This window comes from Panthera tigris, chromosome E1 (assembly GCF_018350195.1).
Source record: "Panthera tigris isolate Pti1 chromosome E1, P.tigris_Pti1_mat1.1, whole genome shotgun sequence".
NCBI classification, from domain to species: domain Eukaryota; kingdom Metazoa; phylum Chordata; class Mammalia; order Carnivora; family Felidae; genus Panthera; species Panthera tigris.
This window is the reverse complement of record NC_056673.1, coordinates 34947926-34970184: the sequence shown is the minus strand read 5'-3', so window position 1 is coordinate 34970184 and position 22259 is coordinate 34947926. Positions and strand designations below refer to the sequence as shown.

Genomic DNA, 22259 nt, shown 5'->3' with positions numbered 1-22259 from the left:
TAATTATTCTAGAAGGTAGAAAGGATAAGGGCCCTAATACATATGGATAAAATCTGTGGAGAGGTGCAGAGCTGTGCGGGTATGTGTTAGAGCGTGATAACGTCAGACTAAAATATTTGAGGGCATTCTGTGTGACTATGACCATGATTTTCATACATTATCTCTTTTAACTCACAACGGCAGATACTCTTTCGGTTTTCCAAAGACAGTAATTGAAGCTCAGACAAGTCAGCTACTTAGCTATCGAAGGACAGTCACAGCAAGTCAGTGAATGTATTCGGGGGAAGGTGGGTCATGCCCAGCACAGAGGGGGACAGGAGCCTGGAGGAAGGGAAGACAGCAGAAAAGGCACCACAGGGGAGGTGGCTTGGAAGAATGGGTCAGGTTCAAACAGGCAAAGCAGGGCGGAAGAGCGAGCACTTTGACAGCAGCTTGTCCCCACAAGTTTCTTCTTTGAAAAAAAGAGACTCAAATAGCCCTTGAGGATGGGAGCCCCCAAAGTACTTTTTAATGCAAGTGATCTCTCTCTATGGTTTATTTCTTTACATAGACTTGCTTTAAACACTTCCGCAAATAGAGAGGTACGCCATGTTCACTGTAGATCAAATTCATCTGGAGGGATGGACGTACAAGAATTGCCAAGAACACTTCGTGGAATTAAAAAAAAAAAAATGGCCACAAGGATCCTGCCAACCAGACGGTAGACCTCATAGTAAAGCTCAAAAGAGTATAACATGGTCATGGGCAGGTACCAGTGGAACAGCATAGAGAATCTGGAAACAAATACAAATGCATATAGGTCCTTAGTATATAACTGAGATCACATTTAAAGTCAAAGCCATCAAGGGGCGCCTGGGTGGCTCAGTCGGTTGAGCGTCCGACTTCAGCTCAGGTCACGATCTCGCGGTCCGGGAGTTCGAGCCCCGCGTCGGGCTCTGGGCTGATGGCTCAGAGCCTGGAGCCTCTTTCCGATTCTGTGTCTCCCTCTCTCTCTGCCCCTCCCCCGTTCATGCTCTGTCTCTCTCTGTCCCCAAAATAAATAAACGTTAAAAAAAAATTAAAAAAAAATAAAGTCAAAGCCATCAAAAGGGGAGTGGTTGAATACAGCAGAGTGCATTTATGCAATGGAACATTACTGCACAACATTCTGCAGCATGAAAGAGAATGAGTAGAACTATATGTGTTGACCTGCAAAAAAATATTGTATATGGTCAAGTAAAAAGATGCAAGTCACTGAGTAAGATAGATGCAAGGCACGATCTCATTAAAAAAAATTTTTTTAGGGGCACCTGGGTAGCTCAGTCAGTTAAGCATCCAAAACTTGACTTCAGCTCAGGTCATGATCTCAGGGTCATGAGATTGAGCCCGTGTCAGGCTTTGCTCTAGGCTTGGAGCCTGCTTGAGATTCCCTCTCTCCTTCTCCCTCTGCCTCTTTCTCTCCCCTCAAAAAAAAAAAAAAAAAAAAATTGACTTTGACATTATTTCAGACTTCCAGAAAAGTTGCAAGGATAGAAGAAAGAATTCTTGGATACCTTCTACCCAGATTTGCCAACTGTCAACATTTTGCTACAGAAACAGATGTATACTTCTAATCTATTTAAGAGTATGCTGGAGGGGCGCCTGGGTGGCTCCGTTGGTTAAGCATCTGACTCTCAATTTCAGCTCAGGTCATGATCTCATGGTTCACGAGATCAAGCCCCACATCGGGCTCTGTGCTTGGCGTGGAACCTGCTTTAGATTCTCTCTCTCCCTCTGCCCCCTCTCCCCCGACTCGTACTCTCTCTCAAAAAATTAAAAAAAAAAATAAAATTGCAAAATAGAAGTATGCTGCAGACATGATGCCTCTTTATTTGTAAACATGTCAGTGTGTTGTCTCCCAAGTATGAGGAAATCTCTTATATAACTACAGGACAATTATAAAAGTCAACGAATTAACACAGATCAATACTACTATATAATCCATGGACTTAATTCACATTTCATCAAATGTCCAACATGGTCTCATTTTTTGGAAAAATATATATATAAAGGGAGGTCATTGGAGAAACACTTATATATATGTCTACATGTTTGTATGAGCTTAGGAAAGGTTTGAAAGAATATCTATCCTTTTAATGTGGGTTGAGTATTTGCCACAAGGCGCAGGTATTACTTTTGTAATATATTAACGTAGAAACTGGGGCGCCTGGGTGGCTCAGTCGGTTAAGCGTCCGAACTCTGCTCAGGTCATGATCTCACGGTCCGTGAGTTCGAGCCCCGCGTCAGGCTCTGGGCTGATGGCTCAGAGCCTGGAGCCTGCTTCCAATTCTGTGTCTCCCTCTCTCTTTGCCCCTCCCTCGTTCATGCTCTGTCTCTCTCTGTCTCAAAAATAAATAAACGTTAAAAAAAATTAAAAAAAATAAACATTAAAAAATGTTTTAAAAATGATTCCTTTAATCTGCTGAAATATCTCGTGTGTTCCCACCTTCTCCTCTGTGCCATGCCATTCTGTTTGGAATGCCCTTTCCTGGAAGGGTCACCATCCTTTCATCCTTCAAGGCCCAATCTAGATGCCACCTCCTCCAGAAACACTCCCCTGATTACCAAAAGTGAGCCGTTTCTGCAGATGTTCAATGGCTACCCCGTGCCCACAGTACTGTGGCTTGCTTTGCACTGGCGTTGTTCATAGGAATAACAATGATGGCAATGGAACCCCAGGGGAGCGTGGTGGGTGGCCCTAGGGAGAGGCCTTCCTTGCTCATCAAAGGCTGCCATGCCTATTTGCTGGTTCTTTCTTGTGTGATGCCTGGAACTGCCATCTTGAAACCGTAAGGGAAGACACTACCTGCACACCGAAAATAGCAAAGTGGCAAGAAGGGTTAGCTCGGGTCATTGTACCAGCTCTGGAAGCATCCTGACACAACGACGAAGGCCTGAAAGGCCTCACTTCTTGATCATAGGGTTTGAATCCCACCAAAGGGGATCCTTTTTATTTGATTTGATTTTTTTTAACGTTTATTTATTTTTGAGACAGAGAGACAGAGCATGAACAGGGGAGGGGCAGAGAGAGAGGGAGACACAGAATCTGAAACGGGCTCCGGGCTCTGAGCTGTCAGCACAGAGCCCGACGGGGGCTCGAACTCATGGACCGCGAGATCATGACCTGAGCCGAAGACAGACGCTTAACCGACCAAGCCACCCAGGCGCCCCTATTTTATTTTTTTTAAGTAAGCCCAATGTGGGGCTTGAACTCCCAACCAGCCTTGAGATCAAGTGTCACATGCTCTCCTGGCTGCACCAGCCAGGTATCCCTGGAGATCCTTTGTATATTTCCACCTCCAACAAATGTACAGGAGGCATTCTATGAATATTATTTGTCTGAGTCATTCATTTGACCCAAATCAGCAGAAGTATATTGAATACCTATCACATGCCACACTCTAGCTACGGGCTCCCTGGGAATAAAATCCACAATCATTGTAATATATGCCCTGACTGTCTCTCCCATAAGACTTTACCTTATCTCCCACTCCTCCCAAAAAAGCGCTCTTTGCTCCCCTAACAAAACCACTAGCAACTTCCAAAGTGCACATGCTTTCTGTCTTCACATACATTTCCTCCATATTCCCTTCATATGTATTCCCCCTAGAACATCCCATTGGCTGCCCACAGTTTCTCCTCCCAACCTGCCTGTGGTGGCTGCATGATGGTCCACGGTGATGTCCACATCCTAATCCCCAGAACCTGGGAATCTGTTACTTTCCATGGCAAGAGGGACTTTTCAAATGTGATCAAGTTAAGGATCTTCAGATGGAGAGATTATCTGGAATCATCCGGGTGGGCCCTCGATGTAATCACAAGGGTCCTTATAAGAGAGGCAGAGAGGGATTGGACATACAGGAGGAGGGGGCAGATATGAGACTGACATGGCCACAAGCAAGGATGGCCTGGAGCCACCAGAAGCTGGAAGAGACAAGGAACAATTCTCCCCTGGAGCCTCTAGCAAGAACCGTTGCAGGACTTTTTTACCTCAATACCCAGAATTTGTTCTCTCGCCTCTTCGAAGAATGAAAAGGCAGACACAAAATGACCAGCATTATACTCTATAATCTTAGAGTAGAAGATTAGAAAGGAAGAATAGTATGAAAGCTCTCTTTACAGAGAGGGGACCTGCAGAAGTGAATGTCCCCGTCTCCAGGCACGAGCCTTTGCTTTGTAAGGTTCTGATCGTCACCCTCCCTTCCCTTCCCCCTCGTTCCTTCTCAGGTTCTGCCCTTACTGGCTTGATAGCTCTGGGTGCTGGGTTGTCCATTCCTGATTGGCTCGATTCCATTGTATGAGGGGTGATCTATGGCCATATCATTTCTTGTGGGTCATGTGTTTTATGGTCAGTCTACTACCATATCGTTAGGTCTTCTTTCAAATTCCTGAGGAAAATCTGAGGGGAGTAGGTGGTGTCTGTTACATTCTTTTTTTTTTTTTTATGTTTATTTATTTTTGAGAGAAAGAGACAGAATGTGAGGGGGAGAGGGAGACACAGAATCCAAAGCAGGCTCCAGGCTCCGAGCTGTCAGCACAGAGCCCGTCGTGGGGCTCGAACTCACAAACTGCGAGATCATGACCTGAGCTGAAGTCAGATGCTTAACTGACTGAGCCACCGAAGCGCCCCAAGTGTTACGTTCTTAAGAGGAACCTTATGCCCGAGGGGGGTTTGCTGTGGTCAGACACTCCCGGCATTGTTCCAAAATATGTGTTTTTCCCCAGCCCAGGTGATGGGGTTTCGGGGTGATGGTGGGGTTTGGAGCCGATAGCCAAGAAAGAATTCTAGGAAAGGTCTTGGCGCCAATAGGTGATTTTATTAAAGCACAGGGACCTCTCAACAATAGCCAAATTATGGAAAGAGCCTAAATGTCCATCAACTGATGAATGGACAAAGAAATTGTGGTTTATATACACAATGGAATACTACGTGGCAAGGAGAAAAAATGAAATATGGCCTTTTGTAGCAACATGGATGGAACTGGAGAGTGTGATGCTAAGTGAAATAAGCTATACAGAGAAAGACAGATACCATATGGTTTCACTCTTATGTGGATCCTGAGAAACTTAACAGAAACCCATGGGGGAGGGGAAGGAAAAAAAAAAAAAGAGGTTAGAGTGGGAGAGAGCCAAAGCATAAGAGACTCTTAAAAACTGAGGGTTGATGGGGGGTGGGAGGGAGGGGAGGGTGGGTGATGGGTAATGAGGAGGGCACCTTTTGGGATGAGCACTGGGTGTTGTATGGAAACCAATTTGACAATAAATTTCATATATTAAAAAAAATAAATAAAGAAAAAATAAAGAAAAAAAAAAAAAGCACAGGGACAGGGCCTGTGGACAGATAGAGTTGCACTGGGGTTGTGACGGGTAACTGATTATATACCCTCAGATTGGGAGGGGTTCAGGGCCAGCTCAAGTCTCTAAGGAATTTTGGAAGCAAGGTTTCCAGGACCTTGAGGGGCTAGCTGTGTTAGGAAAATGCCATTTATTACTGAGGTTAGCCTGTACTTTGCCTTCAGCTTGTCCCTAGGCTCCCTCAACACAGGGACCTCAGGTCCTAACCTTTCCCCTTTCCCTCTCTGCCTCCTGAATCCTATCTTTTCCTATCATGGAACCAGCCCCCCAATTACCTTGATTTTAGTCCCATAAGACTCACCTCAGACTTCTGGCCTCCAGAAATATAAGAGAATATGGTTCTGTTGTTCTGAAGCCACTACATTTGTGTAATTAATTCCAGCCCTAATAGGAAACAAGCACACACTCGTTTTCCAAGGACTCAGCTCAGATATCTAGGAGACCTTCTGCGACATGCCCAGGGTAGGTGCCTGTCCCCTGTGCCCTCTCTCCCACAGCACTGGCCACATCGCATGCCAGCGTCTGTCTCAGGGTGAGTGTTCTTTGCTAGACAGTGAGTTCTCTGAAGGCAGATGTCCTGCCTCATTCATATCTCCAGCTTGAGGACCCAAGGCTGTGCCTGGGACCCAAAAAGGACTCAATGAATGTCTGCAGAGCCAATGAGTGAGTAAAGGAAGATAACTTTGATTTGATCTAATAACACTGGGTCTTTACCCAAGACTTCCCAGCTGACCTTCCTCCTGACTTTGACCCAGGAAAAGTTAACAATTACATCATCCAGAAAAGATTTTCGCCCTAAAAACTCTTTACGAAAGCAAGGCTTTCACAACCTTTGGCAGCTGCGAGGATCGCGGCTTGTTTGGTTTTCCCAATTTTGAGCTGTGGGCAAGAAAACAGGGAATGTTTTAAGGTCATATCTGCCTGTGTCCGCTATCAACTATTAGTTGTGACCAAAATAAGTTTACTCTTCAGAGCAGTTTGGAACAAGTTCCCAAATTTCACTTTCAGTCTGAATGTCAGACACAGCCATTCCTATAACTATTGTTATCAGCCTTGTTCTTTTATCTTCGGTGCTGGCTACCAGGTCTGATGGGCAGAGTGTGGGCATTATGGTGTCCCAGGGGACCGTCGCCTCGTCTTTCATGAGCACTCCTCCTCACCCTTGTCTCCCTTTTTCTCCACCGGCGTTGCCAGCCTCTCGACTTCCCACCTCTCCTTCATGAGCACTGCATTCCTAACCAGACATGCCGCGAAGAAGATTCTTTAAAGGGGACGTCTTTCGTATACTCCTTGGAAGCAGGCGATTACAACAGAGAGCGATGAAAAATTACCCCAGAGGAAAGAAATTTTGTCCAAGGTCATTGAGAAAAAAGGCAGTAGAGCTGGATTTCTTCCCAGATCTGACTCTGAGGCTGACGACGAGCCAGAGCAACCCCTTTGCACTCATTGGCGTCTAGTGAAAAACCTCACCAGACATGCTAGTCCCTGTACATGATCAACGGCACTCATCAAGAAGCCTTCCTTGGCCTGCTAGTAAAAATATATATACATATTAAAGATAAAACATGTAGGAGGCGCCTGGCTGGCTCAGTTGGTAGAGCATGTTGATCGCGGGGTTGTAAGTTCGAGCCCCACGTTGGGTGTAGAGATGACTTGAAAATAAAACCTAGAAAGATGTTTTAGGAAAATAAAATGAGAACAAGGCTTGTTAACAAATAAGCATCGGTTCTCTGTCCCACCCCTCCTTCTAGTCCCATGCTCCAAAGAGAACTTTGTTTTCTTAGCAGCAAAATCGACATAAATAAAATACACCAGTGTGCCATTTTGAAGTGGACGGTCCAGTGGCATTAGGTACAGTCACGCTGTTGTGCAGCCCTCCCCACCATCCATCTCCAGAAGGTTTCCATCTTCCCGAACTAAACCCATTGAACGCTAATTCCTCACTCCCCCAATCCCCTGCCCCTGGCAACTACCGTTCTTGTTCCTGAGGAATTTGACCACCTTAGGTACCTCAGGTCAGCGTCTGTTCTTCTGCGTTTGGCTTCTTTTACTCAGCACAATGTCCTCAAGGCAGCGCGGGTGAGAGTTTCCCTCCTTCAGAAGCCTGAATAATACTCCGTTGTATGGACATACCACAACGTTGTTTATCCACTCAACCACCGGCCAATGGGCATTTGGGTTGTTTGTGCCTTTTGACGATTGTGAAGAATGCTGCTATGAACCTGTGTGTACAAATGTCTGTCCAGGTTCCTACCTGCACTTCTTTTGGGCACAAACCCGGAAGTGGCGTTACTAGATCATGGGGTGATTGCTTTCAACTCTTTGAGGAGCTGCCATGCTGTTTTCCACAATGGCTTCCCCATTTTACATTCCCAGCGCAGCACACGTGGCTTCCAATTTCTCCGCCTCCTCACCAACACTTAGCGTTTTCTGTTTTATTTTATTTCTTTTTTGTCATAGCCACCCTCACGGGTGTGAGGTGGTAGCGTGTGGTTTTGATTTGCGTTTCCCCAATGACTACTGATGTTGACCACCTTTATGCCTGTATTTTTGTACCGAGTATCGTTTTCATGTGCTTATTGGCCATTGTATGTCTTCTTTGGAGAGGGGCGTCTGGGTGGCTCAGCCAGTTAAGCGGCCAACTTCGGCTCAGGTCATAATCTCTCGGGCTGAGTTCGAGCCCCGCGTCGGGCTCTGGGCTGACAGCTCGGAGCCTGGAGTCTGCTTCGGATTTTGTGTCTCCCTCTCTCTCTGCCCCTCCCCAGCTCACACTGTCTCTCTGTCTCTCAAAAATAAACATGAAAAAAAAATTTTTTAAATAAATAAATAAAAGAAATGTCTGTTCAGATCTGAACTATTTTAACCACGTGTGTTTTATCTTCTGTTATTTGCCTCGAAATATTATACTTATACAGCCATTTCTTGATCTTCTCTTTGACAGGGGAGGATTTGTACTCACTGCCGTGTCTCCTCCCCAAATCCTCCTAATACAGTTGTATTGTTATTTTCGAACACAGACTGGTTGCCTGTGCCACTTTATTTATTTTTTTTATGTTTATTTTTTGAGAGAGAGACAGAGACAGAGAGACAGAGCACAAGACAGAGGGGCAGAGAGAGAAGGAGACACAGAATCCGAAGCAGGCTCCAGGCTCCGAGCTGTCGGCACAGAGCCCCCACATGGGGCTTGAACTCACGAACCGCAAGATCATGACCTGAGCCGAAATCAAGAGTCGGACGCTCAGCCGTCTGAGCCACCCAGGCGCCCCAGTGACGTTTACATTTTGAGCCCATTTTTGAAGCACAAATGGAAGGATTTTGGCAAAGGGGGCGGACTAAGGGCTTTCTCAGGGTCGCCAGGGGCCTGAGCAAAACCAAGGCACCATAAACCATCCAAGTCAGGTGCAGCACTCAGCAGGCATGCTGGGCTCGGGCAGAAAGCCCCTTGGGAAGCCGTGAGGAACTGAGTTGGTTGCAGGGACTGGATGGCAATATGCCCTGCTCACCACTCCCTCAAAGAGACCCAAGAATTCTGGTCAACAGACTCAGGGGCTCCCTCCCTCATTAGGCACTAGCATTTTCTTTCCTCCCAACCGTTCTCCCCTTTTACAGAACCAGTGCCTACCACATCTTTCAAGGCTTTGCAGAGATGAAAAACAATTCCTCCTGCTAAAAAAAGGTTTGCAACACTGAACACAGAGGAAAGTCTCAGAGTGTAGACAACAGGAAGAAGGAGAGGATAGAGAAAGAAAGTAACAATCACTGAAAAAGGGTCAAGTGCTAGTTCTCTGCCACCACACCCAATCCTTACCCCAACCCTCTGCATGAGGCTGGTGTTATCTCCAGGTTTTTTTGAATCACTCGTGAATCACTGAGCTGAAGTCGGACGCTTAACCGACTAAGCCACTCAAGTGCCCCGTCCCCATTTTATTATATTATTTATGTTGAAAGAGAGCACATGCACAAGAGTGCAAGCAGGGGAGGGCCAGAGAGAGAGGGAGAGAGAGAGAATCCCAAGCAGGCTGTGCACTGTCAGCGTGGAGCCAGAGCCGGATGCGGGACTCAACTGGGAGCCCAACTTGGGGCTCAACGCAGAGCTCAACCTCACCACCCTGTGATCATGACCTGAGCCGAAATCAAGAGTCAGACGTTTAACTGAATGAGCCACCCAGGTGCCCCTATTATCTCAATTTTAAACATAACGACTTGAGGCCCGGAGAAGCCCTGTGACTTGTCCAAAGCCACCGAGTGAGTACAGGCTGAGCCTTGGCCTGCACTCACTGTGCTCATCTTGACCTTGGGCAAGTAGCGGAACCTCCCTGGGGCTCGGTTTCTTTTTCTTTCTTCTATTTTTGCAAAGATTTTATTTGTAAGCAATCTCTGCTCCCAGCGTGGGGCTCGAACTTACAACCCCAAGATCAAGAGTCACGTGCGTTAGTAACTGAGCCAGCCAGGCGTCGTTCAGTTTCTTCATCCATAACACCAGAGACATATTCCAAGGCATGTCTGTTCCTTGCGGGGTGATCGTGAAGGGAGATAATGTCTCTTGAGAGTATGGCTTGAGGAAGCTATCCTGAAATCGGTGACTATTATTCCACGGCACTCGTGTCCGGGAAGTCAGGAAAGCCTGCGGATGGAGAGCTGAGGCTGGAGAAAAAGTTCGAGGAGGAACCCATCCTTCTCTTGCCCCGGGGCTACCCTCAAACTAGCAAGGTAACTACCAGGACCACACAGCCAGTTACCGGCAGAGCTGATACCCTGGACTTGGGCTATGCGCTGGGGCACTCCGTCCCTGGGCCAGGCTGCCAGAGTCGGAGAGTTAGCGTCATTAGAAAGGTGTGTCCTTGCCAGCTCAACTGGTCGTAATTTCTCTGCTCCCCTGTCTTCCTGCCCCATCCCCACACGCTCTGAAGTGTGGAGACCGTGCCCCCAGGAGCCAGGGTTTCTGGAGGATCTGAGGCCACTCCCGTCATGAGGACGGATGCAGCAGAGACTGCTCAGGACCTCAGTTGGAGGCCAAGTCCCCAGATAAGGGCAAAGGTCTTCTCAGGCCAGGCCCCACCCCTGACTAACCTTTCTGCTTGGCCCAGATTTTCACTGCTTCCTCTGGGGCAGGAGCGGGGAGGTCACCCTGCCAGGGCCTTTCCCCCATTGCTGTCCTCCTCCTCTGGAGAAAGGGTCGAGACAGTGTGGACCTGGCACTTGTGCCACTCAGGTGCCCGGTGCCGCCTTTCCCAGCCAGGACCAGAGATGGAACAGGTGCGGTGGGCTGAACCTCTGTCCACTGCTGCTTTCCATTCACGCCTCGGACAGGGCACGGAATGGGGCCCTGGGCCCGAGCTGGGGTTGGCAGATGGCGGTGAGAAGCCCAGGTTTCAATCCCTGATGCCACCTTACACGGCGCACTGCGAGCCGGGGCGGGGGGAGTCGAGGCAGAGGCCCAGGGTGGGAGGCTGCCCGTGGGAGAAGGGGGTACCAACTGGTGTCCGTTCTGAAGCTGACTTCTGGCTTCCACCTGGAGTCGACCGAGAGGGGGATCGCCCACGGCACCCTTTGTCCGGGCCACTTCCCTCCCCCCACCCCCCCCAGCAACCCACCCCCGCGAGCCCTCTGCTCCAGCTGGCACGCCTCGGGGCGCTTCTCGGAGGCGCCTCTGGCTCGCACCCCGGAGGGGAGCTGGCAGCCTATGACCCGCTCTCTAAACCGAGCTGGGGCGGGGTGGGGGCACGGACGCGTCTGGGCCTCGCCGCCCGGCCCACACTCGCGCCCCGCGGGCTCCCCCTCTACAAAATCAACAAGCTCTTGAGCCCCCAAACTTAGGCCCCCGGTGGTCGGCAGGGGAGCCTGGCCTCGGGCTGTGGCCGGGGCCTTGGGATCCGCAGGGAAACCCGGGCACGTCTTCGAGGTGGGCGGGGAGGGCCGCGGGTCCGAGGGGAAGGTGGCCCCGCGCGCCGCAGCTTCCTCCACGCCTCGCCCCGCCCCCCGCCCCGGCGGGACCGAGTCCTCCGCGCCCCATAGGCAGAGGCGACCCTCCCCGCCTCCCCGCCCGCTCCGCGCTCGCCCCGCCTCGGCTCACTTTAAAAGTTTCCTGGGGCCGGGACGCGGGCGCAGAGAGCCATGGCCATCTACCCCTGGGGGCTGCGCCTCGGGAGGCTGTGCGCCGGGAGCCCGGGGGTGCCGGGGACCCGGGCCGTCCTCGCCCGGGCATGGCAGGAAGCGAGACTGCAGGGCGCCCGCCCCCTCAGGTACTCGGCCCCTGGGGGGAGGGGGGGAAGGGGGGGCTGGGGGAGAAGGGGGCGGCACGGGCCCCCGGGAGGGAGGGAGATTGGGGGTTCCTGCAGAGCTTTTCTGGGGGGCCGAGCCCACCCCGGCTGGCAGGCCCGCGGCTGGGCTGCCGCACCTCTGGATGGCACCCGCTGGGGAGCAGGTAGCCCGTGCTCAGCGCCTAGGCAACAGGAAATGCTGGCCTGGCCCGCGCAGACCCGGGCTGCGGCTGGTGGCTGCCAGCGACCCTGCACTGACTCTGAGTTCTGGTCCAGGACTCTAGGTTGTTTCCGTTCGTGAGCACAGAGGGCCAGGCGTGTGGGCCTTTGGCGATCTAGCCTGAGAAGGAGGGGCAGGGGCAGGGCTCTGTCTTCAGAACGCTGTCTCCGAGCTGGACCCCCTTCAGGGATAAACTTGGGGAGGGGTTGGGGGGCTTTGGCTTGTCTTTGCCGGACCGCTATGCTCAGCCGCGTCCCCACTCCTCCTGCGGTGCTGACAAACACCGGTGTTGCACCTTACCGCCTCCTGGGCCTGTCTGCTCATGTCCTCCGTGCAAAGGTGGGATGGGGGCTGGCAGGTTCCCACTCCTAGTGGCTCCGCTGCCTCCAAAGCCGTGTAGGAATTCGTGCCATTTTCCGGTAAGATCGAAGTTGGAGCGCGCGTTGGCTGCTTAAGCAGAGCTGGGCTCCAACTGATGTTATCGGTGGTGGTTGTCTTCAGCACCCAGAAGCGGGAGGCCTGGGCGCCACCGAGCCTGCCCTGCCTCCCAGAAGGGCCAAGAACTAAGTTTGGGGAAGAAGAGGGAAGAGAAGAGTGGGACTTCTCCTCTGAGAGAACTGTTTGCTTCACAAAAATCGGATGGGGGCGGAGGGGATTGGAAGGAGAGGCAAATTCCTCTTTGGGCTGAAACTTCAAGATCAAAACCTCTCGCACTTGCTGGTTCCGACAACTAGAAAGCACGCCATGGTCTAAGATGGCTATGCCTAGTTTTCCGGGAAAACCCGGTGGCTCAAGGCTGCTCGGTAGATGGGATTGTGAGGAAAACAGCTGGGTTTTCTCACCGTGCCTCCCTAGGCAAATTCTGTCATCGACACCCCTAGCCTCCAAGCCCCACCTCTGGACTCCTGGACACCTCTTAGGATGTGAGGACCCTATGGAAAGTTACCCCCCAAAGTGTACATGTTTCATGATGCTAAATCAGGCCACTTCGGCTCACATGGCAACATTGCTGACCTTTGATGTTTTTATGTGTAAACAAAGCAGGACCCTTACCTGGTCCAGGCCTACCGTCTCAGGGTAGGGGCACCAGGCCTCAGAGAAATTCTGACCCTGCACCTGGAGGAGATCCTTCTGTCCAGAGAGAGAAGGTTTCCCGAGCATTTGGTCTAATTCCTTCCCATCCCTTCCCCCCTCGTTTTCTGTTGACTATGATGATTTGGCCTAAGTTCACTCTCACTTTCCCCTAAAGAAACCCTCAGGAGTCTCAAGCATTCAATAGATATTGCCGAGTACATACGTCATGTCATGTCAAGCACCTGGTGGGCGCTGTGGATATAGAAGCGAAAAAAAACCCGGACTCCCAGGAATGTGCAGTTTAGTGGAGAAAAAGCTAAGTCAGGTGATCACTGCTCAGTGTTCCGGTGTAATGATATGTGGAAAGCTCCTGGAGTTCTATTCTCTGCTCTTCCTAGTTACACATAAAACCTGCTTTTCTGCTGTCCAACCACCACCCACCCAGGCCTATTACTTATCAGATCCCCAGCTTTGCCTGTCAGGAAAGAGCAAGAACTTTGAAGCCAGACTGCCTTGGGTTACAGTCCTGGCTCCTTCACCTATTCACTGCGTGACCTTGAGTGCATTACCTAACCTCTGAGCCTGGTGAGTTTGTCGTTAATGCTACCGGTCTGGTCCCTGAGACCATCAAATGATGTCTGGGTAGGAATTCCAACTGACTTAAAAGTGGCAGGGCGGGGGGGATCGGTGACCTCTTTCTTGCACCTGGTTCTTCCTTCTGCCAGTTGCCAAGATGGTAGTCTCTGCCCAGCCACAAGTCCAGCCCTTGGATCTGCCAGATGCTCCCTGTCCATCAAAATCGGGGTTGTTCAGAGCCTTTTTCCCCAGAAGGAAAGAGGAAGCAGTCCATTGCTCTCCAGATCTCCTGAACCACCAGCTCCTTCCCCTTGTCCACACATCCCCTTCCCCCAAGGAAAATGGATGGGCTAGTCTGGGGCTTCAGGGAGCCTTGGAGGGAAGGTTCCTTGATGAACCTGAGATGAGCAGGTTTCCTCCAGATAGACCTCGAAAGCTGGCTTGGGGTTGCCTGTGGGGCAGTTGCATCTGGGGCACTCGGAAATGAGAAAAGCAGAAAGAACATTGACTTACGCCTTTCAGAATTGGGAACGATGTTCAGTGACTTGATGCTGGTAGTAGGGCAGAGGGGTACATGAGCTTCATGGACTACCCTCTAGGGGGATGGCTGTTATCAGGTGGGACCAGTAACAGCAACTATAAAATGCCATCCCTATATGAGGCGGTTGTATTAAGTCAGGAAGTGTTTTGGTTGGAAGCCATAACGGTTGAAAAAATTAGACTCTTCCCATAGTTCCCCAAAGATGATTAACAAGTGATCTAGTAATGATTTCCCTACACATTCCACTGGGGATCCTCCATTCTAAATGTAACAATAGAAAATAAACTACGAACTTGGACGTTGTAACCAGTGAGTGGTACACATCAGCTTTGGTTACCCTTTTGGGCCTGGCATGCAGTAGAGAGAGGTGCTATCTACTGTGGAAGGTGCAGAGAGAGTATAGAGATGAACTTGTTTTCACTGAGTTCTTTTTGCCTAAAAGGGATCTACAGGGGAAGACCGTAGACCCCCCTGATTCAAGGCAGAAAGGGTGCTGTTCCTTGGAAGATGCCGATCAAAGCAGGAAACAATCGGGGCGCCTGGGTGGCTCAGTCGGTTAAGCGGCCGACTTCGGCTCAGGTCACGATCTCGCGGTCCGTGAGTTCGAGCCCCGCGTCGGGCTCTGTGCTGACAGCTCAGAGCCTGGAGCCTGTTTCAGATTCTGTGTCTCCCTCTCTCTCTGCCCCTCCCCTGTTCATGCTCTGTCTCTCTCTGTCTCAAAAATAAATAAACGTTAAAAAAAATTAAAAAAAAAAAAAAAAAAGCAGGAAACAATCTGATTGGTGGGAACGGGACTGAGGAAGCCTTGCTGGCGAGGCTGAAGTTTGAAATTGATCCCTCCGGCGATAGGGCTGGAGTTCGAAGCATGAAGCCTATATACTCATGTGAAATCTTGCCCGTGCTTGAACTCTTTTGAATCCTGGGTATGAAGCTCTCCTAACACCCCCCACATTTCTATAGGCAGAAACTTTGAAGCCAGGCATATCTGGGTTCAAATGAACCATTTTAGCTGGTTGCTTTGGGACTAAGTTGAACTTGATCTTTCTCATGTGTAAATAATGTTGTCTGAGAGTTAAAGAAGGTCACGGGAAGAAAATTCTTGGGGCACCTGGGTGGCTCAGTTGGCTGAGCGTCCAACTCTTGATTTCGGCTCAGGTCATGATCTTGAGGTCATGGGTTTGAGTCCCGAGTTGAGCTCTGTGCTGAGTGTGAGAAGCCTGCTTGGGATTCTCTCTCTCCCTCTCTCCCTCTGCCCCCGCCCCCTCCCTCTCTTTCTCTTTCTCTCAAAATAAATTTAAAAACTTAAAAAAAAAAAAAAAAGAGAGAAGAGAAAATTCTTAACTCACAGCCTGATGCTAAAGACATCTTCAACCCATTGCACTGATGAGCTATTATACAAGTAGTGTGCTTGGTAACAGTGGGTTAGTGCATTCCTATAATGATCTCAAGGCCCACAGTTCCACAGTTTAGTAACTGTCTGAAGAGTTAAGAGGGAGACAGTTCTGGTAGGGCAACTGCCTAAACCAAGCTGGGCTGCTCGGGGTATATAACAGGCCCATGCTCACACTTTGTGTGTGTGTGTGTGTGTGTGTGTGTGTGTGCGCGTGCGAGAGGGGGAGGGGGAGGGGCAGGGGAGGTGTCATATATTGAGCAAACCAAAGTACAGTACAGGATGTAATTTCATGTCTTGAGTAGGCCTTGCTAGGGGAGTGTCCTAATAAATGACAAGTACCAATATTTCTGCCAGGTGCCTCTCCCTACATAAATAAACGAGTTGTGTCTCCAGCTCACAAATCCTGTTTTGTGGACCTTGTTGGCGTGTGTGTGTTTCTCAGTTTGGGAGTTCGATGACAGGAGAGCAGGTCCCAGCCCTGTCACTTCCAACTCAGTATTGCGTTGGACAAGCCACTCCATCTCCCTGCACCTTGTTTGTAAAATAGGCCACTTGGACAAGAAGCACTCTACATTTCCGGAGACATTCTGTGATTCCTAGGGAGGCTCGGCTTTGAGCCCAGTCCCCTAATTCAAGAGGGCTGTGGGTGAAGTGGGAACCCTAGTGAATTCCTCCTAACCTCCTGACACTCTGTGACTCTCTCTGGTCCTCCAAGTGAACAGAAAACATTGAGGGTTTTGTTAGATATCTAAGGTCGTAAGCTCACCTCGTCTGTACCTCGGCGACCCCATCAAGGAGCAAGTGTTCTGAATCAGCCCCCACTCTGTACCAGTGACCCAGGGGAAGACTTACAGTACGAATGCCTCACATACAGTACGTAAGCTTCACAGACTTACAGCATGAAGCCGAGAATTTCAGGCTTTCAGAAACATCTTCTTGGGTTTGCTAGAGTCAAATAATAACTTCCTGCTTGTTTCTATATACGTGTAAACACACAGGTGCCAGTGGTTTTAGTCAAGACGCTAAAAATGGAAGCTTCCACCAGTACAGGGTATCTTGCTCACATCTTTTTTTTTTAACGTTTATTTATTTTTGAGACAGAGAGAGACAGAGCATGAACGGGGGAGGGTCAGAGAGAGGGAGACACAGAATCTGAAACAGGCTCCAGGCTCTGAGCTGTCCGCACAGAGCCCGACGCGGGGCTCGAACTCATGAGCCGCGAGATCATGACCTGAGCCAAAGTCAGATGCTCAACCGACTGAGCCACCCAGGCGCCCCTTTTTTTTTTCTAATGTTTAATGTTTCTTTTTTTTTTTTAATGTTTATTTTATTTTTGAGAGAGAGACACCAAGTGTGAGCAGGAGAGGATCAGAGAGAGAGGGAAACATGGAATCCGAAGCAGGTTCCAGGCTCTGAGCTGTCCGCACAGAGCCCGACGCGGGGCTCGAACTCATGAGCCGCGAGATCATGACCTGAGCCGAAGTCAGATGCTCAACCGACTGAGCCACCCAGGCGCCCCTCTTGCTCACATCTTTATTGTAGCTCACACCACTCTGGAGTTCTTTTTTTTTTTCTTTTTTAATTTTTTTTTAACGTTTCTTCATTTTTTGAGAGACAGAGCACGAGCAGGAAAGGGGCAGAGAGAGGGAGACACAGAATCCGAAGCAGGCTCCGGGCTCTGAGCTGTCAGCACAGAGCCCGACGCAGGGCTCGAACTCCCGAGCTGTGAGATTGTGACCTGAGCCGAAGTTGGACGTTCAGCCGACTGAGCCACCCAGGCACCCCTGCCACTCTGGAGTTCTTTGTAGTCTGTGTCCTTTGTAAGCTGTAGACCCCTTCGGGAAGGTTATATTGGGTGGCGGAAAAATCAGGAAGCTTTGTGGTATAATTACAATGCACAAACTTTGTACAGTTTGACGCACTTTAACAAATGTGTGTATATACTCAACCCCCCAAGATACAGGACTTGCCTATCACTGTAAAACAGTGCTCTTCAATCAATATATGAGCCCCGTGTGGACTTTTAAATTTTCTAGTAGCCATATCAACAAGATAATGAGAAATATGTGACATTAATTTTAATGGGTGTTTTCTGTAACTTAGTATAGCCAAAATGTCATTTCAGCAGGTAACCAACCTTTTAAAACTTTCTCATAAAATGTTTTACCTTTTTTTAAAAAGAAAGTCTTTCAAATCTGTTGTATATTAAACATTTTTTTTAATGTTTATTTATTTTTTGAGAGACAGAGCACGGGCAGGGGAGCGGCAGAGAGAGAGAGGGGACACAGAGTCTGAAGCAGGCTCCAGGCTCTGAGCTGTCAGCACAGAGCCCGACGCGGGGCTCGAACCCATGAACTGTGAGGTCACGACCTGAGCCACCAGACGCTTAGCCCACTGAGCCACTCAGGTGCCCCTCAATCTGATGTATACTTAACACTTACAGAACACCTTCATTCAGACTAGCCACATTTTAAGTGTTCCACAGCCACATGTGACTAGCAGTTACCGTATAGACGGCATAGCTCTAGAACTTTCTCTCTGCTCATTTCCAGTCAATCTCCTTCCCTCACCAGAGGCTACCACTGTTCTGATTTCTAATCTCCATAGGTTAATTTGGCCTATTCTTGAATCTTAGAGTATATGCTCCTGTGTCTGTCTTCTTTTGCTCAAAAACCAAGGGGTGCTTTTGGGAGGAGGGACCTGTTAACCTTGACAAAAAATCTCGAAAATGTGTGTATTATGCATTAAACAGCTTAAATAGTTAGCTTTCCTTGATAACCCTAGGGAAACAGACATGATCTCATCTGCCCTATATTTTACCTCTTGGGTGTGACAACAGAAAGGCAAACTGAGAAATGGGGCCTCAGATGTGTCAAGGGGCCGTCCCAGCAGAGAGTGGGGGGGACACTGTGGCTTCTGGACCCACTGAGCTGGGTAGCCTGGTTATGCCTTGTGGTCCCCAATACTTTGTAATCTAAGTTAACCTTTTTATTTTGAGATAATTATACATTCACGTGCAGTTGTAAGAAATAGTGCAAATGGGGGCACCGGGGTGGCTCAGTCGGTTAAGTGTCTGACTTTGGCTCAGGTCATGATCTCGCAGTCTGTGAGTTCCAGCCCCGCGTCGGGCTCTGTGCTGACAGCTCAGAGCCTGGAGCCTGCTTCGGAGGCTGTGTCTCCCTCTCTCTCTGCCCCTCCCCTGTTCATGCTCTGTCTCTCTGTCTCAAAAATAAACATTAAAAAAAGGGGGGGGGGCGCCTGGGTGGCTCAACTGGTTAAGCATCCAACTTCGGCTCAGGTCATGATCTCACGGTTCGTAGGTTTGAGTCCCACACTGGGCTCTGTGCTGACAGCTCAGAGCCTGGAGCCTGCTTCGGATTCTGTGTCTCCCTCTCTCTCTGCCCTTCCCATGCTCATGCTCTGTCTCCATCTCTGTCTGTCAATAATAAATAAACATTAAAAAACAAAAAGAAAAAGGAAATAGTGCAAACAGATCCCATATACCCTTTAGTCAGTTTCCCCTAATTGTAACCTTTTGCAAAGCTAGTACAATATCACAGCGGATACTGACATTGATATAGTCAAGATACAGAACATTTCCATCTGCACAAGGATCTTTTCATAGCCACACCCAATTCTCTTCCACTTCCAGCCCCTGCTTAATCTCTAGCAATCTGGTATTGGTTCTCAATTTACGTGATTGTGTAATTTCAAGGTATTATGTAGATAGAATCATACCATATGCTACCTTTTGATATTGATTTTTTCACTCCACATAATTCTCTGGAGATTCATCCAGGTTTCTTTGCGTACCGATAGTTCCTTTCTTTGTAGTGCTAAAGAGTAGTCCTTAAGGGGCGCCCGGTTGGCTCAGTGGGTTGAGCATCTGACTTTGGCTCAGATCGTGATTGCACAGGTTCGTGAGTTTGAGCCCCACATCGGGCTCTCTGCTCTCAGCCCGGAGCCCGCTTGAGATCCTCTGTCCCTCTCTGTCTTTGCACCGCCCCCCACTTGCACGCCCGCATGGTCGCTCTCTCTCTCTTTCAAAAATCAATAAAACATTAAAAAAGAAGAACATTCCTTGATATGAATGTTACAGTTGGCTTACCCACTCACCACTGAAAGACATTTGGATTGTTTCCAGTTTTTTCAAATAAGGCTGCTATAAGCATTTGTGTACAGATTTTTGGGTGAACATAAACCTTTGTTTCTCTGGGAGTAGAATTCTTTATCTGGGATAATTGCCCCTAATGTGTAATTGCTGGCTCATATGGTAGTTGCATGTTTGGTTTTAAAGAAACTGTCTGTTTTCCAGGATGACCATTACCATTTAATTATGCCACCAACCGTGTGTGAATGATCAGCATCCTCGCCAGCATTTGCTATGGTCACTATTGTTTATTTTTGCCATTCTGATAGGTATGTCATGATATGGCAGCTCTAATATGAATTTCCCTGACGGCCAATGATGTCGAATATCTTTCCATGTGCTTTATTTGCCATTTGTATGTCCTCTTTGGCAAAATGTCTCTCTGTGTCTTTTGCCCATTTTGTAGTTGGATTATTTTTAACCATTGAGTTTTCAGTATGCCTTATGTATTCTAGATACTTGTTCTTTGTCGAGATATGTGTTTCGTGAATATTTTCTCCCACTCTGGAGCTCATCTTTTTATCTTTTTTTTTTTTTTTACATTTATTTATTTTTGAGAAACAGAGTGAGACAGAGCGTGAGCGGGGGAGGGGCAACGAGAGAAGGAGACACAGAATCTGAAGCAGGCTCCAGGCTCTGAGCAAGCCGTCAACACAGAGCCTGATGCGGGGCTCGAACCCACGAACTGTGAGATCATGACCTGAGCCGAAGTCGGACGCTCAACCGACTGAGCCGCCCAGGCGCCCCTCATCTTTTTATCTTCTTTTTTTTATGTTTATTTATTAATTTTGAGAGAGAGAGAATGAGAGGGTGCATGAGAGGGGCAGAGAGAGGGAGAGAGAGAGTATCCCAAGCAGGCTCCGCACTGTCAGCGGAGAGCCAAACATGGGGCTCGATCACACAAACCATGAGATCATGACCTGAGCCAAAATCAAGAGTCGGATGCTTGAGCCACCCAGGCGCCCCCTCATTATTCCATCTTCTTAACCAAAATTGAATTTTGATGGGGCCCAGTTATCGATTTGATGGATCATGCTTGTGGTATCGAGCCTATAAACTTTTTGCCTAGCCCTAGATCCTGAAGATTTTCTTCCATGTTTTTTAAGTTTTATGTTTTACATGTAAGACTGATTTAGTCTGAGGTTTGTTTTTTTTTTTCCTAGGAGACTTAAGTAAAAATTCCTTTTTTTTTCTTTCTTGCCGAGACCCTTTTTTAACATCAGTCATTCTGTGCTGTCAATTAAGAAAACGACCATTCAGTCGTGCTCTTGTTTGGATTTTGTCACAGCAGCACTGTCCTTTTCTTGAACAAAGCTGTATGTTGTCGCTGTCGTAAATGTGTCGCCCATCTATGCAGATACATGACAACTAGAACTTTATTTCAGGGTAAAACAGCTGTTACAGCCTCCACGTTGTCCCCTCCTGCCCAGGCATCTGCTGTCTCTACTCCCATATCGAGTGCCACTCCCAGGTCAACCAGCAGCCTGGTGTCTTTGTACAACTTAGGGGGAGGACGGGACACAGCCCCATGGTGGGATCAGTGTGTAGTCCAGGGGCATGAATCTTGGGGCCATATCCAAGCGGGATAGGAGAAGAGGAGAATCTGCCTCTTCTCTGCCACGAACTAGGAGGCAATGGGCACTTTTAGCTACAACTGTGCCTCCCACAAGAGTGAGTGTGTTGACTGAGGACTGAGGCTTGCCCGTGAGTATGGCACGTGAACTTCATGGACAGACTGGGGCTCTTTCTCTTTCATTAACGTTGGTCTTGCCCTGGCCCTTCACATGACAGGGCCGGTGCGTCTCACGCCTTCCACGCCAGGAAGTTGCTCCGTCTTTTGAACGTTTTAGGTGCCCCTTCTGGGGAGTTTATCAACCTCTGGTATTCTCCTTCTTAAATATTTCACATAGAAAAAAAAAAAATTAACCACGATCACAAGCTAAATTAACAAACACCTGGGTACCTACCACTCCAAATGAACATAGAGCTATGCTTGGTACAGAAATTTATAAATAAAAGAAATAAAACATTATGGATCAAGTTAAAGTCCCTTTCGTAGCCGTCCTCCAACCCATCCATCACTGAGAGCTATAGTTTGAATGCATGTCGTGTCGGAGTGAGTTTTTTGCTTTTAATATGTCTCTGAATCCATAAACAGTATATTGTATCCCGTGGAAAGCACTTTGAATCATATCAAGCCGGTAATCAGTGCTTTCAGCTTTCCTATTTTTTGTTTTCATAAACAGTGCTTAGGCTTTTATAATTTCAGCACAAGCTGTACCAGAGTGCCATTCTTTTTTTTCTCTCAACAGTAGGTTTCTAAGATCTATTTACACAGACGCTATAGATCTGGATTATTCTTTTTCCATTTTTATGACTATGCATCTAGCAGTGCAATTGCTGTATTAAAGGGTGGACATTTCCAGCTTTTCTGGAAATAGCCCTGGAGAGGCTTTGCTGCTGTGACCACCAGAAGAAACCCCGAGTCCCGTGTGCACACATTCTTGCAAATGCTTTGTATTGCCTAATGAACATTGAAATGTTTGCCCCTCCAGAAAGGGCCCAAGCATATCTCACTGTGGTCTGAATGGACATTTCCCTGATTAGCAGGGAGATTGGGCTCTTTTGAAATGTCTTCTGTGAATCTCTATTCATAATCTTTGCCCATTTCT

The 22259-nt window shown here is 48.5% G+C and overlaps 1 protein-coding gene and 1 non-coding gene across 2 annotated transcripts in view; both read left to right on the top strand.

Annotated features, from left to right (window-relative positions):
• The first annotated feature begins 11440 nt into the window (after positions 1-11440).
• ACSF2 (acyl-CoA synthetase family member 2) overlaps positions 11441-22259 on the top strand; it is a 34884-nt gene continuing 24065 nt past the window's right edge. Inside the window, exon 1 of the mRNA XM_042966543.1 lies at positions 11441-11615. Within this exon, the coding sequence (XP_042822477.1) occupies positions 11488-11615 (128 nt within the window). The 5' untranslated portion in view covers positions 11441-11487. The remainder of the gene's footprint in view (positions 11616-22259) is intronic.
• TRNAQ-UUG lies at positions 19297-19382 on the top strand. Its single transcript has one exon. It is a non-coding gene; the product is annotated as a tRNA-Gln (tRNA).